At 46.7% G+C, this 15,556-nt stretch overlaps 1 protein-coding gene across 1 annotated transcript; it reads left to right on the top strand.

The window, feature by feature from the left end:
- The first annotated feature begins 4,309 nt into the window (after positions 1 to 4,309).
- On the top strand, positions 4,310 to 10,465 carry LOC120866382 (regakine-1-like). Its single transcript, XM_040244073.1, has 3 exons — positions 4,310 to 4,727; positions 9,737 to 9,851; positions 10,082 to 10,465. Exons 1-3 carry the CDS (start codon positions 4,658 to 4,660, stop codon positions 10,212 to 10,214), a joined length of 318 nt encoding a protein of 105 aa, XP_040100007.1. The 5' UTR covers positions 4,310 to 4,657; the 3' UTR covers positions 10,215 to 10,465.
- The last annotated feature ends 5,091 nt before the right edge of the window (positions 10,466 to 15,556 follow it).

The following is a 15,556-nucleotide window of genomic DNA, read 5'->3' as shown; positions in this document are numbered from 1 at the left end:
TCTCCAACACCACAGTTCAAAAGCATCAACTTTTTTAGCACTCAGCTTTTTTACAGTCCAACTCTCACACCCATACATAACAAGTGGAAAAACCATAGCTTTGACTAGATGGACATTTGTTGGCAAAGTAATGTCTCTGCTTTTCAATATGCTGTCTAGGTTGGTCATAACTTTTCTTCCAAGGAGTAAGCATCTTTTAATTTCATGGCTGCAGTCACCATCTGCAGTGATTTTGGAGCCCCAAAAAATAAAGTCTGACACTGTTTCCACTGTTTCCCCATCTATTTCCCATGAAGTGATGGGACCAGATGCCATGATCTTCGTTTTCTGAATGTTGAGCTTTAAGCCAACTTTTTCACTCTCCTCTTTCACTTTCATCAAGAGGCTCTTTAGTTCTTCTTCTCTTTCTGCCATAAGGGTGGTGTCATCTGCATATCTGAGGTTATTGATATTTCTCCTGGCAAACTTGATTCCAGCTTGTGCTTCATCCAGTCCAGCATTTCTCATGATGTACTCCGCATATAAGTTAAATAAGCAGGGTGACAATATATAGCCTTGACGTACTCCTTTCCCAATTTGGAACCAGTCTGTTGTTCCATGTCCAGTTCTAGCTGCTGCTTGCTGACCTGCATACAGATTTCTCAAGAGGCAGGTCAGGTGGTCTGGTATTCCCATCTCTTTCAGAATTTTCCAGTTTGTTGTGATCCACACAGTCAAAGGCTTTGGTACAGTCAATAAAGCAGAAGTAGATGTTTTCCTGGAACTCTCTTGCTTTTTTGATGATCCAGCAGATGTTGCCAATTTGATCTCTGGTATCTCTGCCTTTTCTAAATCCAGCTTGAACATCTGAAAGTTCATGGTTCACATACGGTTGAAGCCTGGCTTGGAGAACTTTATACATCACTTTGCTAGTGTGTGAGATGAGTGCAATTGTGCGGTGGTTTGAGCATTCTTTGGCATTGCCCTTCTTTGGGATTGGAATGAAAACTGACCTTTTCAGTCCTGTGGCCATTGCTGAGTTTTCCAAATTTGCTGGCATATTGAGTGCAGCACTTTCACAGCATCATCTTTCAGGATTTGAAATAGCTCAACTGGAATTCCATCCCCTATGCTTGTTTTGTTCATAGTGATGCTTTCTAAGGCCCACTTGTCTTCACATTCCAGGATGTCTGGCTCTAGATGAGTGATCATACCATCGTGGTTATCTGGGTCATGAAGATCCTTTTTGTACAGTTCTGTGTATTCTTGCCACCTCTTCTTAATAACTTCTGCTTCTGTTAGGTCCATACCATTTCTGTCCTTTATTGTGCTCATCTTTGCATGAGATGTTCCCTTGGTATCTCTAATTTTCTTGAAGAGATGTCTAGTCTTTCCCATTCTGTTGTTTTCCTCTATTTCTTTGCACTGATCACTGAGGAAGGCTTTCTTATCTCTACTTGCTATTCTTTGGAACTCTGCATTCAGATGCTTATATCTTTCCTTTTCTCCTTCGCCTTTCACATGTTTTCTTTTCTCAGCTATTTGTAAGGCCCACTCGGACAATCATTTTGCCTTTTTGCATTTCTTTTTCTTGAGGGTGGTCTTGATCACTGCCTTCTGTACAGTGTCATGAACCTCCATCCATAATTCTTCAGGCACTCTATCTATCAGATCTAATCCCTTCAATCTGTTTGTCACTTCCACTGTATAATCATGAGGGACATGATTGAGGTCATACCTGAATGGTCTAGCGGCTTTCCCTACTTTCTTCCATTTAAGTCTGAATTTGGCAATAAGGAGTTCATGATCTGAGCCACAGTCAGCTCCCGGTCTTGTTTTTGCTGACTGTATACAGCTTTTCCATCTATGGCTGCAAAGAATATAATCAATGTGATTTCGGTGTTGACTATGTGGTGAGTGGTCAATGTTAACCATTTATCTGTTTATCTTTAATCAGTAAACACAGATTAAAATTAAATTAAAAAATAATTTTAAAAATTAAAATCAAAAATAAGGTTAAAATTTTTAAATCTACTCAATGAGTGAACCTCAGTGCTCAGGAAGGTCTCAATGAGGACACCTAAGGGAGATTTCACTCACTTACATTGATAGGTTACACGCAGCTTTCAGAAAGCATGCAAAGCTTTACATGGTTAATGAAATTACTCAAAAGTTCCCATAGCTTGTAAGTGGTGGCCTCTGGGACCTAAAACAATGTCTCAGACTAGATCCAAAGTTTCTGCTCTTTCCATTAGAACAGGGGGTTACTGTTTTTGCCTTTTAGTGGGAAACTTTTTTTTTTTTTGGACAACAAACTGGAATCCTATTATGTGCAACTGATAAAACACAGGTACTTAACACCATGAACTATCACCCCATATCATTAGTTGGCTACTCTCAAAGATACAGGAAATAACAGTCCCAAACCCCAGGAACCCTCTCCATTTCAGTTCAGTTCAGTCACTCAGTTGTGTCCAACTCTTTGCGACCCCATAGACTGCAGCACGCCAGGCCTCCCTGTCCATCACCAGCTCCTGGAGTTCACTCAAACTCATATCCATTGAGTCGGTAATGCCATACACATCTCATCCTCTGTTGTCCCCTCTCCTCTCGCCTTCAATCTTTCCCAGCATCAGGGTCTTTTCCAATGAGTCAGCTCTTCGCATAAGGTGGCCAAGGGTTGGAGTTTCAGCTTCAACATCAGTCCTTCCAATGAACATTCGGGACTGATTTCCTTTAGGATGGACTGGTTGGATCTCCTTGCAGTCCAAGGGACTCTCAAGAGTCTTCTCCAACACCACAGTTCAAAGGCATCAATTTTTAGGCACTCAGCTTTCTTTACAATCCAACTCTCACATCCATTCATGACTACTGGCAAAACCATAACCTTGACTAGACGGACCTTTGTTGGCAAAGTAATGTCTCTGCTTTTTAATATGCTATCTAGGTTGGTCATCTTTTAATTTAATGGCTGCAGTCACCATCTGTAGTGAATTTGGAGCCCAAAAAAATAAAGTCTGACACTGTTTCCACTGTTTCCCCGTCTATTTCCCATGAAGTGATGGGACCAGATGCCATGATCTTATTTTCTGAATGTTGAGCTTTAAGCCAATTTTTTTCAATCTCCTCTTTCACTTTCATCAAGAGGCTCTTTAGTTCTTCTTCACTTTCTGCCATAAGGGTGGTGTCATCTGCATATCTGAAGTTATTGATATTTCTCCCAACAATCTTGTTTCTAGCTTGTGCTTCATCCAGCCTGGCATTTCACATGATGTACTCTGCATATAAGTTGAATAAACAGGGAGACAATATACAGCCTTGACATACTTCTTTCCCGGTTTGGAACCAGTCTGTTGTTCCATGTCCAGTTCTAACTGTTTCTTGCTGACCTGTGTACAGACTTCTCAAAAGGCAGGTCAGATGGACTGGTATTCCCATCTCTTTCAGAATTACCCACAGTTTATTATGATCCACACAGTCAAAGGCTTTGGCAGAGTCAATAAAGCAGAAGTAGATGTTTTCCTGGAACTCTCTTGCTTTTTCGATGATCCAGCGGATGTTGGCAATTTGATCTCTGGTTCCTCTGCCTTTTCTAAAACCAGCTTGAACATCTGAAAATTCACAGTTCACATGTTGTTGAAGCCTGGCTTGGAGAATTTTGAGCGTTACTTTGCTAGCGTATGAGATGAGTGCAATGTACAGTAGTCTGAGCATTCTTTGGCATTGCCTTTCTTAGGGACTGGGATGAAAACTGACCTTTTCTGGTCCTGTGGCCACTGTGGAGTTTTCCAAATTTGCCGGAACCCTCTTACCCAGGCAAACCAGGGTGGTTGGCCCCTTCCGTCTCGGTCACTAAACCATCCTGGCATCCTGAGCACCGCCCCTGCAGCACACGCTTAGGAGGACAAGACACAACTGTATTCTGTGGACAGCACTGCCCTGCCTCTGGCTCCCCTAGCTCAGTCCAAAAGAAACTCTCCCTCAGCCTTGTCCTGGAGGCCGGCCTGCCTGAGCAGAGAGCCCAGGCCCCTGCCTGGGTAGCTAAGGGTCTGATGAAGCTCCTTGGGCTGGGCAGAGGGCAGGGCCCTTCTGTTCCACATAGGCAAAGGTTTCCAGTCCATCCTTGCTGGTGAGGCCCAGCCATCCCAGGACCCCCCTGGACCCTGCTCCCCCCCAAGCCCCCATCAGGCCTGGGCCTTGTGCTCAGGGTGAACTTGCACTAACCCCCCCATCGGTCTCTGGCATCCAACCAGAGCTGCTGATCCTGAGACAGTCACCCGGCCTCTGAGCTCACGGTCCACCCCTGAGGTTAGGCTCACCGAGGCTTAACCAGGCTCCCAGGGGAGACCAGGAGAGGGGGGCAGTTTCTGACATAGCTCCTGGTCTTCGGGCCTCCCCCACCACCACCCTCAAGACATCAGCCAAATGTGAAAGCCAGGGTCACTCTCTGCCTTCCTCTTTTCTTCGTCTAAATTGACTGAGTTCTCATAATTTACATACGTCATTGGTCACAATTCCAAAGAATCAAAACTGCCACACAAGCTTAAATTTTTGGATCTTGTGACTTCTGAGCAGCAACTTTTTATAAAGGAGGCTCAGAGCCCAGATTTCAAGGAGCCAGAGAATCCAGGAGTCCTCAGCCCAGCCCTGTTCCTGTTGCTGGTCGGCACCCAGAACGATGAGGGTCAGCCTGGCCGCCCTGGCCTTCCTCCTCACTCTTGCCATCCTGCACTCGGAGGCCAATGAAGGTGAGCCCGCTACTCTCATTGCTCTGAACAAAGAGAACGCAGGGGCTGGAGACTGAAGGTGGGGGCGAGCAGGGGGTGGGGCTGCAGTTAGGAGCTGTGGGTGGTCTAGAAAACATGGTCTGGGGCTCCTGCAAAACAGTGTCTTTCCCGAGGGTGTCTCCCCATATCTGGTTGGGGCTCACTTCTGCCTCCCTTGGGGTGGGGAAAACATGCCTCTGAAAACAGCCTTCCTGGCCTTTGGTCCCCAGCCTCAAGAAGCTAACCCAGAGCCCTCCAGGTGTCTGCTCAGCTGCCTCCAGGCAGGAGCAGAATCTGGGCGACAGGAACCCACAAAGGATCATGCTCTCTTCATGGCTTAGATGGGGTTTGACCATATTTGGATGGTTGCCAACATTGAAAAACTGGAAACCTTAAAAAATCCCTATTGCCCATTTCTTTCACAAATATGGAAGACCAAGCAGACATGAGCCCGAGTTTCCACAAGCTCACCTCCAACTGGGCCTGAGGTGGAGGTGCTGTCCCCTTAGACAGGGGGCGCTGCCCAGGCCTCAGGGTCCCCACTGCCCGCCACACCCAGCTGCAATCCACGTGGTCTCGGGCGAATTTGAGCCTGAGATACCCGGGTCAGCTTCCCTCCTCTCCCTGCAAGACCTGTCCAGTGTTTACACAGCACAGAGTCGTGTACTGAGCTTTCAGTAAATACCTGTGCTACAGGAAGAAGAGGCCGCAGGTGCCTGTGAAAGAGGCAGGGCTAAACCCCAGTGTCCTGACCCCCAGCTCACTGCTGTCAACAGGCCTGCCTGCCTGCCTCTCTGCAGGGGGCTGGAGCCAGGGGCGAAGGCGGCACAGAGGGACCTGGGAGGAGGCTTCCCAGGAAGCAACTCTCCTGAGCTGAATGTCTTTTCTTTTTCTTTTTTTAACTTCTATTTTTGTATTGGGGTATGGATGATTAACAACGTTGTCACAGTTTCAGGTGAACAGGGAAGGGACTCAACCATACATATACACGCATCCATTCTCCTCCAAACTCTTCTCCCATCCACGTAACATTGAGCAGAGTTCCCTGTGCTCTACAGTAGGTCATTATTGGTTATCCATTTTAAATATAGCAGTGTGTACATGTCCATCTCAAACTCTCTAACTATCCCTTCCCCTATCCTTCCCTCCTGGCAATCGTAAGTTCATTCTCTAAGTCTGTGAGTCTCTGTTTTGTAAGTTCATTTGTATTGTTTATTTTTAGACTCTGAGTATAAGGGATGTCATAGGCTATTTCTCCTCTGTGTGACTTACTTCACTTAGTATGTTGCTGTTGTTGCTGTTCAGCTGCCCAGTCATGTCCAACTCTTTGTGACCCCACGGACTGCAGCACGCCAGGCCTCCCTGTCCCTCACCATCTCCCAGAGTTTTCCCAAGTTCACTCAGTATTGCAATCTCTAAATCCATACACGTTGCTGCAAATGGTATCATTTCATTATTTTTAAAGGCTTAGTAATAGTCCATTGTATATTTGTACCACATCTTCTTTACCCATTCCTCTATCAATAGACACTTAAGTTTTGGCTATTGTAAACAGCTCTCCTGAGCTGAATTTCAACTGAAATCAGAAACCAAACAATACTCCACACTAGGACTGTCATCTGACATCCTGCTAGTTCAGTGGATGATGGCTGTTTTCCAATTTTGACTGTGAAAGAGCTTTTCACTGCTTTCCAATAATTTCAGTTATTGTCATATGACTTCTCATCTGCAAACGGGATCAGTGATAACTTCTCAGAGGGTGGTTGCGAGGAAGGGAGATGAGCCACATCAGGAATTAAGCCCGGCACCAGGCCTGTAGTAGAGTCTCAGGGCACATCTTCCTCGACTCACGAGGGGGTTACCTCCCAATAAACGCACCGGAAATGGAAAATACAGGAAGCTGAAAATGCATATAATGAACCTAACCTCCCAGACACCATAGCTTAGCCTCGCCCATCAGAATTCACCTTAGCTGACAGTCGGGAAACATCATCCAACACAGGCCTATTTTATGATGGAATGCTGTCTAACACAGGTAATGTTTTTGAACACTGTACTGAAAATGACCCACAGCATGGTTGTCTGGGTCCAGACTGGTGGTAAGTGCGTTAGTATTGACCCCAATGATCCCATGCCTGACCCAGAGTTGCAGCTGCTCTGCACAGCATCTCAAGAGAGGATCTATCCCGTATGTACATAAAAAGCTGACTCTGTGCCACTTGCTCGGGCAACACGCTGGAAGGCACTGGGGGCAGAAGCAGATCATTTCTCCCTCCAGGACCCTGGGTCTGGAAGCTCTGCTCTGGCCAGCCTGTGACCTTCTGTGTCTTGTCTAGTTCTCCTGACCCACAGCTTCCTTGTTCCGTGGGGTAATAAGGCCTTTATTGCACAAAACAATCATTGGTATAAAAATCAATTTGCACAGTAATTGCCGCAAGGCTATTATTTGCCATTTCAAGGACAAAGGTTTGGAAAGGGTGGCTGTCCTGCCTGGAGTCACACAGCTTTCAGGAAAAAAATAAAACAAGGACAAGTTGAACTTTCCTGCCTCCTAGCCAAGGCCCTGCTCCTCTGAGCTGAGCAAACATCCCGCTTCTAGCAGCACCCCTACCCCTACCCAGACCTGTGAGGGAGGGTCCTCTCAGATGCAGGGAACAGTCCCGCCCTGCTGTGGCCCACCCTGGACATCCACTAGCATTTTCATGTGGGAATTCTTCTCAGCGTTTCTCAGGAAATTATATGTTTTTTCTAAATTCCAAGTCCCAAGAAAACTCAGTTGAGCAATTGGGGAAAACAGGCAAAAGTATTCTAAGTTTCTTGATGGAATAAAGCTTAACATTCAACAGAGAGATGTCACTGACTTAAAAGGAATTTGCTGACATCAGGCATGAAAGTAGGAAACATTGGCGCATGGAGTTAAGGTTAAGATCGGCATGTGGGAGGATGCGGACTGGAGCACAAACGGGAGGAGTGGTCTTCATCCAGCTTCTTGAGACCATTGCCCTGTTACACATGGGAGTTCACAGCTCTGTCTGCTGCTAAGAAATGCTAATAAGTTTGTAAAATTCATACATCTTCACAATCGCTCAGCTCTATCTGACTCTTTGTGACCGCATGGACTGTAGCCCACAGGCTCCTCTGTCCTTGGGGATTCTCCAGGCAAGAATAGTGGGGTGGGTTACCATGCCCTCCTCCACGGGATAGTCCCAACCCAGGGATTGAACCCAGGTCTCCTGCATTGCAGGTGGATTCTTTACCATCTGAGCCATCAGGGAAGCCCAATCACATAAGAGGAAATACAAAGAGAAAATTCATAAATGTCACAGAATACTAGGATATGAAACCAAAAACATTTGCTAACATTTATATAAAATCTAAATTAGCTAAAGCAGGGGACTTCCCCGGTGGTCCAGTGGTTAAGACTGCACACTTTCAATGAAAGGGACACAGATTTGATCCCTGGTCCAGGAACTAAGATTCCACGTGTTGTGTGGCCAGAATGCAATATCAGTTTGAAGGAGAAAAACAAATTCAGGAGAAGCAGATCAGATATGTCCATCATGAAAATAGGAAATTAGCTCACATGAAGGAAGCATTTAGTACTCAAACTCCAACTGAAAATGCATTTAGACATACTTTCAACAGTTGGGCCAATCCAGTATGGAAAAAATGTTCTATGGTTCAAAATGTTCTTGCTACAAAACAAAGGTAAAGACTACAAGCAATTTGCAATTGATGCTGCCTGTGTTTAAAATTTTTATTTTTGAATGAGAAATTTACATATTTTAAATAGTTGTTGCACTTTTTTTGGTCTTTAAATGATTTTCATTGGCCCTTTATTTTGTGTTAATGTTCCCATCTTTTCATGTTTTTTGCTATCAACTGTCTTTAGCTGCTAGAGAACATTAAATGTGTTACTGAGTTTATAACCTTGTCACCATACATAGAAATATCCCTTATTGTCACTTTGAATTTATTTTTATGGAAAATCTTTTTTTGGAAAAAAAGAAAAACCTTCATAGAAAAATGATTCAATGTTTACTGTGTAGTCACATTATTTATAAAACATGAGAATAAAGTGTTTTATATATATAAAAAAATCACCTAACACAACACTGTAAATCAACTATACTGCTACTGCTAAGTCGCTTCAGTCGTGTCCCACTCTGTGCGGCCCCATAGACGGCAGCCCACCAGGCTCCCCCCATCCCTGGGATTCTCCAGGCAAGAACACTGGAGTGGGTTGCCATTTCCTTCTCCAGTGCATGAAAGTGAAACGTGAAAGTGAAGTCGCTCAGTCGTGTCCGACTCTTTCCGACCCCATGGACTGCAGCCTACCAGGCTCCTCCACCCATGGGATTTTCCAGGCAAGAGTACTGGAGTGGGGTGCCACTATACTTCAAAATAAAATAAAACCTTAAAAATGAAAAAAAATTAATATGTAGTACAACCTAAAATGATTTATATCTCATTTTTTTAAAAGATGAATGTAGAATAATTCATGATCTGAGAATTTCCAGGAATTCTGATTTTTTATTCCCGAATCCTGAGGACAACCAGAAATTTGAAACACTAGGACCACAGATTCCCATCCCAGCCCTGGGGAGGGTCTGGGAGAAGAGGTTGGTGGGGGCTGGAGAGGCAGACAGAGGGAGGAAAGGACTTAGAGGAAGACAGTTTAAGCGGGGATAGGGGGGGGTTGGGGGCCGCGGGGGGCGGGGGGGGGGCGTGGCCCGCAGGGGAGACTCTGTGCTGCAAATGCAGGGGCCGCGGGTTCTATCCCTGGTCAAGGAACCCAGATCCCACATGCAGTGTGGCTTAGCCAAAAGATTTTTTAAAAGGTGGAGGGAGGAGGAAGACCAGGCCATTTCCTGCCAGGTGTTCCCATCTCCTGTGTCCCTCCCCTCCTCAGGGGCTGTGGGGAATGCAGATAGAGGTCTAAGCTTTCTCATGGAGAAGCTTCCAGCATCTTCCAGTCCTCTACCTTGCAGAACCAGCTGATAACCAGCGTGTCTGCTGTTTCGCCTCGGTAACAAGGGCAATCCGACTCTCTTTCGTGAAAAATTATCAAAGGACCAGTGACCAGTGCCCCCAGCCAGGGGTCATGTAAGTACAGCCCCCCCAACAATGGAAAGGGTGCAATCTCAAGAACCAGTAGGGCTGGGAGAGGGAAGGTGGGGCGGGAGTCTGTAGGAACAGCGACAAGAGTTGGGTGGGGTAGGGGTGACACAGGAGGCAGCTGCTGGTGGGGGTCGGAGGAGAGGCTGGGGTGGTGGGACAGACTCTTCTTTGCCTGCTGACTCTCCATTTCTCATCTTCTCCTTCTTGCTCCTCAGCTTCCAGACCAGAAATGGGCAATTGATCTGTGCTGACCCAGGCCAGGCCTGGGTACAGAAGTACATCAAATACCTGGACCAAAAGTCCAAGGGAGCTGGGAACAGTGGGACCTTCACAGTCGAGGGAAAATGAGAAGAAGCCACAGAGCCACCTCCCCTCCCCAACCAGCTCCCTCACCCCAGATGGGCCCTGGGCGAGTCCTGGCCCGAATGAAAGCCCGCGCTTGTGTTTCTGTCCTCCTGCTCTGATGGTCTGCGCTCTCCTGAAGCTTCGCCGTGAAGCCCAGCCTTCTGGGGCCAGAGGAGACTGCGGCCCCCGGACCGCATCTGTCGTCCCCTTGCAGGCGCCCAGGTCTTGAAATAAATCCGTGCTGCAGAAGGGGACTGGTGGCTTGAATTGGTTCTCTCGCAGACAGCCTGGTCATTTCTTTGATTTTACAGACACTTCTATGTATTTACTGCGTATCTGGGGCCTTGTAAACATTTGAATAGGAGTAGATGTAAATAGTGGAATGATGGGGGTGTAGTTAGGATCAGGAGGAGGACGAACAGTGACTGCAGTTCAGGGTCCTTAGACAAGGCGAACAGTGTGAATACAGACGGCCGTGGGGAGACCCTGTGTTTGCACGTGCAGAGCTGAGGTGCACAGCAAACACACCTCGTCACTCCCTCGTCCAAGTGGGCAGAGCGGCTCTCCCTTCCTAGAAAGCTCTTCTCCAGGTCTCTGCCACTCAAAACATTTACTTGTCTGTGCCCGCCTCCACCACCTGTAAATAGCGTCCCCTTGTGCTCGCTCATCAAATCTGCACTCTCCCCCAAAATCCGTGCTCCGTTCCTAATCCATGCACCCCAACACTGAAGTCCTACAGTCTCTTTAGATGCTGCCTGACCCTTATCCTTGACACCTGGGGTAAAAGTGACCTTGGAAATGTGGCCATCCTCCCCACCACCTCCTCAACTAAAGACAGAGGCAGGTACAGGGCAGTGCTCCGTGGGCGTGAGGAGGAAAGGGAGGCAGGCAGGAGGCAGAGGCTGATGCCAGTCTGGCCGTGCATCACTGGACACAGACTGCAGAAGGGCCTCAGGGACACCAGTGTGGCCCAGCGCACGCCCACCAATTCAGTCCTTGGGGGAAGGCATGCCATGGCTGTCAGCCTCGACCCTAAACTCCCATGGAGGAAGGATGCTCTTTGACCCAGAGGTCAGAGGTCTCTGTTCATCCGTGAGTTTAGTGGCAGGGAGCGGACGACCACCTACTGTCAGGGGCAAAGTCAGGAATTGAGCACAGTCTGTCCTCAGAGCCCACGGATGCCCTGGCCAAGGCCATTTCCTCACTGGATGGCCCCCTCCTCTTCCGAACTCCAGTCCTTAGCGCCCCTGTGCTCTTGGGGCGCACAAATCCCATCGGAAACCAGTTCTCTGCACCTCCATCCACACTAAAATGGGATGGAAGCTCAAATCTCAAAGCCAAAGGGACTGAGTGAGTGTGGAGGTGAGGCGACCTGGGGTCTCCGGGAAGGACGGGCACCGGGAGTGCAGGGGTGAAGGGCAGGGAGAGGTGGGCACAGCAGGGGCCACTGACGACCTCTGCAGAACAGGCTCCGCAAGTGGCAAACCGTGGCCATTCACCCCTGCTGCCAGGCAGGTCGGCTCTCCTCCTGAGTTACTAGGGTGCTCGGGCCTGCGGGGAGCTGGGTGGATACCGAGCACCCCCTGAATGTGGAGCTATAACTACCGCGGCTGCGCTCCTTCTCCGAGCCCCCCTCCTCAGGAATGGAACCTCCATCCTCCAAGCTGCTCAAGATGAAAACAGGAAGTCACCCTTGAAACTCCTCTCCCTGATCCATCCATCCAATCCATCAACAAGTCCTGTCTATCAACAAATCCTGTCAACTCTCTCAAGTTCAGTTCAGTTCAGTTCAGTTCAGTCACTCAGTCAGTCATGTCCGACTCTTTGCGACCCCATGAATCGCAGCACGCCAGGCCTCCCTGTCCATCACCAACTCCTGGAGTTCACTCAGACTCACACCCATCGAGTCAGCGATGCCATCCAGCCATCTCATCCTCTGTCGTCCCCTTCCCCTCCTGCCCCCAATCCCTCCCAGCATCAGAGTCTTTTCCAATGAGTCAACACTTCGCATGAGGTGACCAAAGTACTGGAGTTGCAGCTTTAGCATCATTCCTTCCAAAGAAATCCCAGGGCCGATCTCCTTCAGAATGGACTGGTTGGATCTCCTTGCAGTCCAAGGGACTCTCAAGAGTCTTCTCCAACACCACAGTTCAAAAGCATCAGTTCTTCGGTGCTCAGCTTTCTTCACAGTCCAACTCTCACATCCATACACGACTACTGGAAAAACCACACCCTTGACTAGACGGACCTTAGTCGGCAAAGTAATGTCTCTGCTTTTGAATATGCTATCTAGGTTGGTCATAACTTTTCTTCCAAGGAGTAAGCATCTTTTAATTTCATGGCTGCAGTCACCATCTGCAATGATTTTGGATCCCCCAAAAATAAAGTCTGACACTGTTGCCATGATCTTCGTTGTCTGAATGTTGAGCTTTAAGCCAACTTTTTCACTCTCCTCTTTCACTTTCATCAAGAGGCTCTTTAGTTCCTCTTCACTTTCTGTCACAAGGGTGGTGTTATCTGCACATCTGAGGTTACTGATATTTCTCCCGACGATCTTGATTCCAGCTTGTGTTTCTTCCAGTCCAGCGTTTCTCATGATGTACTCCGCATATAAGTTAAATAAGCAGGGTGACAATATATAGCCTTGACGGACTCCTTTTCCTATTTGGAACCAGTCTGTTGTTCCATGTCCAGTTCTAACTGTTGCTTCCTGACCTGCATACAGATTTCTCAAGAGGCAGGTCAGGTGGTCTGGTATTTCCATCTCTCTCAGAATTTTCCACAGTGTATTGTGATCCACACAGTGAAAGGCTTTGGCATAGTCAATAAAGCAGAAATAGATGTTTTCCTGGAACTCTCTTGCTTTTTCCATGATCCAGCGGATGTTGGCAATTAGATCTCTGGTTCCTCTGCCTTTTCTAAAACCAGCTTGAACATCAGGAAGTTCATGGTTCACATATTGCTGAAGCCTGGCTTGGAAAATTTTGAGCATTACGTTACTAGCAACTCTCTCAAAACCTCTCTCAATTCCAGCCACTTTGGCTTCTCCACCACCACCCTCGTCGAAGCTCTCATCCGCGTGACCTCAAGATGTGCCTCAGAAGTGGATGAGAGCTTGGCGCAGAATCCAATCAGGCACCTGAGCACCAGGAAGGCCGCAGGCATTCAGAACTGAATTATGTGGGAAGAAATTGCTGCAGGGCGTCAGCTGTAACCTTGGAAGGAGATGAAGATTCCATCCACACAGATCACAGAGAATTACAGAAGGATCTAAAGGGCTGGTGGATTGGCTTAAACTGTCCTTAGTGCCAGAGGGGAGGGTAATGGATGTCCTGAAAGAGCTTTAGGAATGTCTGCTACACCCTCAGTGAAGGTACTGACTTCTGTCTACTCAGGTCACACAGAAGGATCACTGGAGTGTCTAGTTAGAACCTAGATGACACCAACCGTTTATTGTTTTTTTTGTTGTGTTGTGGTTTTCTTTCTTTTTTTGTCAGCATTGCTGCACAGCATATGGCCGCCTGCAGTGGGAGCACAGAGTCAGCTACTGGACTGCCAGGGAAGTCCCCAGAACCGACCCTTTTTAAAAGACGTGAATTCCAAGCCTCCTGTTGTCATTTTGACTATGAAGGTAGAGCTGCGTGTACGCAGTCATAGTGTAGAGATAATCACACTTAAAATGCACAGGCCTGACTCTCAAGTCCATATTGGCCAATAAGCACTCCCCAGTGCTAGGTTAATAGGGACTGGGGGAGATTGCAGCAATGTAGAATGGGCATGTGTTCCAGCAACCAGCTAAGTGGGAAGAGAGTGTGCAGAATTAAGGACCTACAGTCCAGCCCATGGAAATCGGATTCATTCCCTTTAAGAAACCTGAAGCCACCTTGTAGCTGCCCTTGTAGCTCAGTTGGTAAAGAATCTGCCTGCAATGCAGGAGACCCGGGTTTGATTACTGGGTCGAGAAGATCCCCTGGAGAAGGAAATGGCAGCCCACTTCAGTATTCTTGCCTGGAGAATCCCCGTGGACAGGGGAGCCTGGCAAGCTACAGTCCGTGGGGTCGCAAGAGTCAGACATGACTTAGTGAACAAACCATCACCAATGCTGGGATAGTGATCTGGTGGCAATTACATATAATTAGCCCAGGAACCTTAATTTCATAAGATAATAACTCTGTAAGTTAAGAGTTACAGAGTTAACTGGTAAGCCTCCAGAAGCTTACAATTAAACATAGATAGTATAGTGTAAATCAGGCCAGGAATATTACTATTCATATGCAAAGATGAGTTACAGGTTTGTAATCGTTGGAATCATCTATATGATTTGGAACTTAGAGCACTTATAATACATTTTTAAATGATCTCTTAAAGTACGTAACAGATTATTCATGTGATTCCAGTATTAAATGTGTAATTAAATAATTTATTTGTGCTTGTGATTTTGAGCTGAGAGATAAATATAAGAGAATTTGGCTAAGTTAACAAAGAACATTGGAGTATTTAACACAACTTGATTTTCCTATAGTCCTAAGTTTAATTTGCTGTTTTTATAGGAGTGAAGTGCTTTGGAAGACTCGGAGTGGTAGATTGGGCATGGAGAATACTCTTTAAAATTTAATGTGCAAAGTCTCTTCTGTTGTGTCTGACTCTGTGACCCCATGTAGCCCGCCAGGCTCCTCTGTCCATGGGATTTCCCAGGCAAGAATACTGGACTGGATTGCCATTCCCTCCTCCAGGGGATCTTCCCGACCCAGGGATCAAACCCGAGTCTCTTACATCTCCTGCACTGTCAGGCAGGTTCTTTACCACTAGCACCAACTGGGAAGCCCAAAATCCAGTATATTAAATTAATTAAAACAGTTTAAATTATTTGCAAAAATTTAATCCACAAAGTCTTAAACAGGACTGATTGTTTAAGGCTTGTCTATTCTACTTAATTAAGCATTCATCAAGGACTTAAATTTTGCTAGTTTTATAAATAGGATAAGATGGGTGAGGCACAGGAAGCTATATTTTTAATTTGTTGCTCTACTGAATATCCATTTAAAAATCAAAGTAACTGCAATAGCTTGCTACACACAAAACTTTACCTGCAGACGTGAAAAAAACCTCACACTGATCGAAGTCATACTCGTCTCTTGCCCTGATGACCAAAATACGCTCTACTCAGTCTCTCCACTTCCATTCTTCCTACGTGCCCTCCATGCTCCACGACAGCCACCTGAAAATCATACCATTTAGCCACCATACCTTCCCTTTATAAACAGAATCAAATCCAAAATCTTTATAAGCATGTCCTGCGAAATGCACCATGACTGGGACCCTGCCTGTCTCCTGAGGCTCGGCCC

This window comes from Oryx dammah, unplaced genomic scaffold (genome assembly GCF_014754425.2).
Source record: "Oryx dammah isolate SB20612 unplaced genomic scaffold, SCBI_Odam_1.1 HiC_scaffold_8, whole genome shotgun sequence".
NCBI classification, from domain to species: Eukaryota; Metazoa; Chordata; class Mammalia; order Artiodactyla; family Bovidae; genus Oryx; species Oryx dammah.
This window is presented reverse-complemented; position numbering and strand designations above follow the sequence as displayed.

Excerpts from the sequence above, each read along its gene's own strand:
- LOC120866382 (XM_040244073.1), top strand. The coding sequence starts at position 4,658 with ATGAGGGTCAGCCTGGCCGCCCTGGCCTTCCTCCTCACTCTTGCCATC. Across the intron at positions 4,728-9,736 it reads GCACTCGGAGGCCAATGAAG|AACCAGCTGATAACCAGCGT; the intron begins GTGAGCCCGCTA and ends TCTACCTTGCAG. Across the intron at positions 9,852-10,081 it reads TGCCCCCAGCCAGGGGTCAT|CTTCCAGACCAGAAATGGGC; the intron begins GTAAGTACAGCC and ends CTTGCTCCTCAG.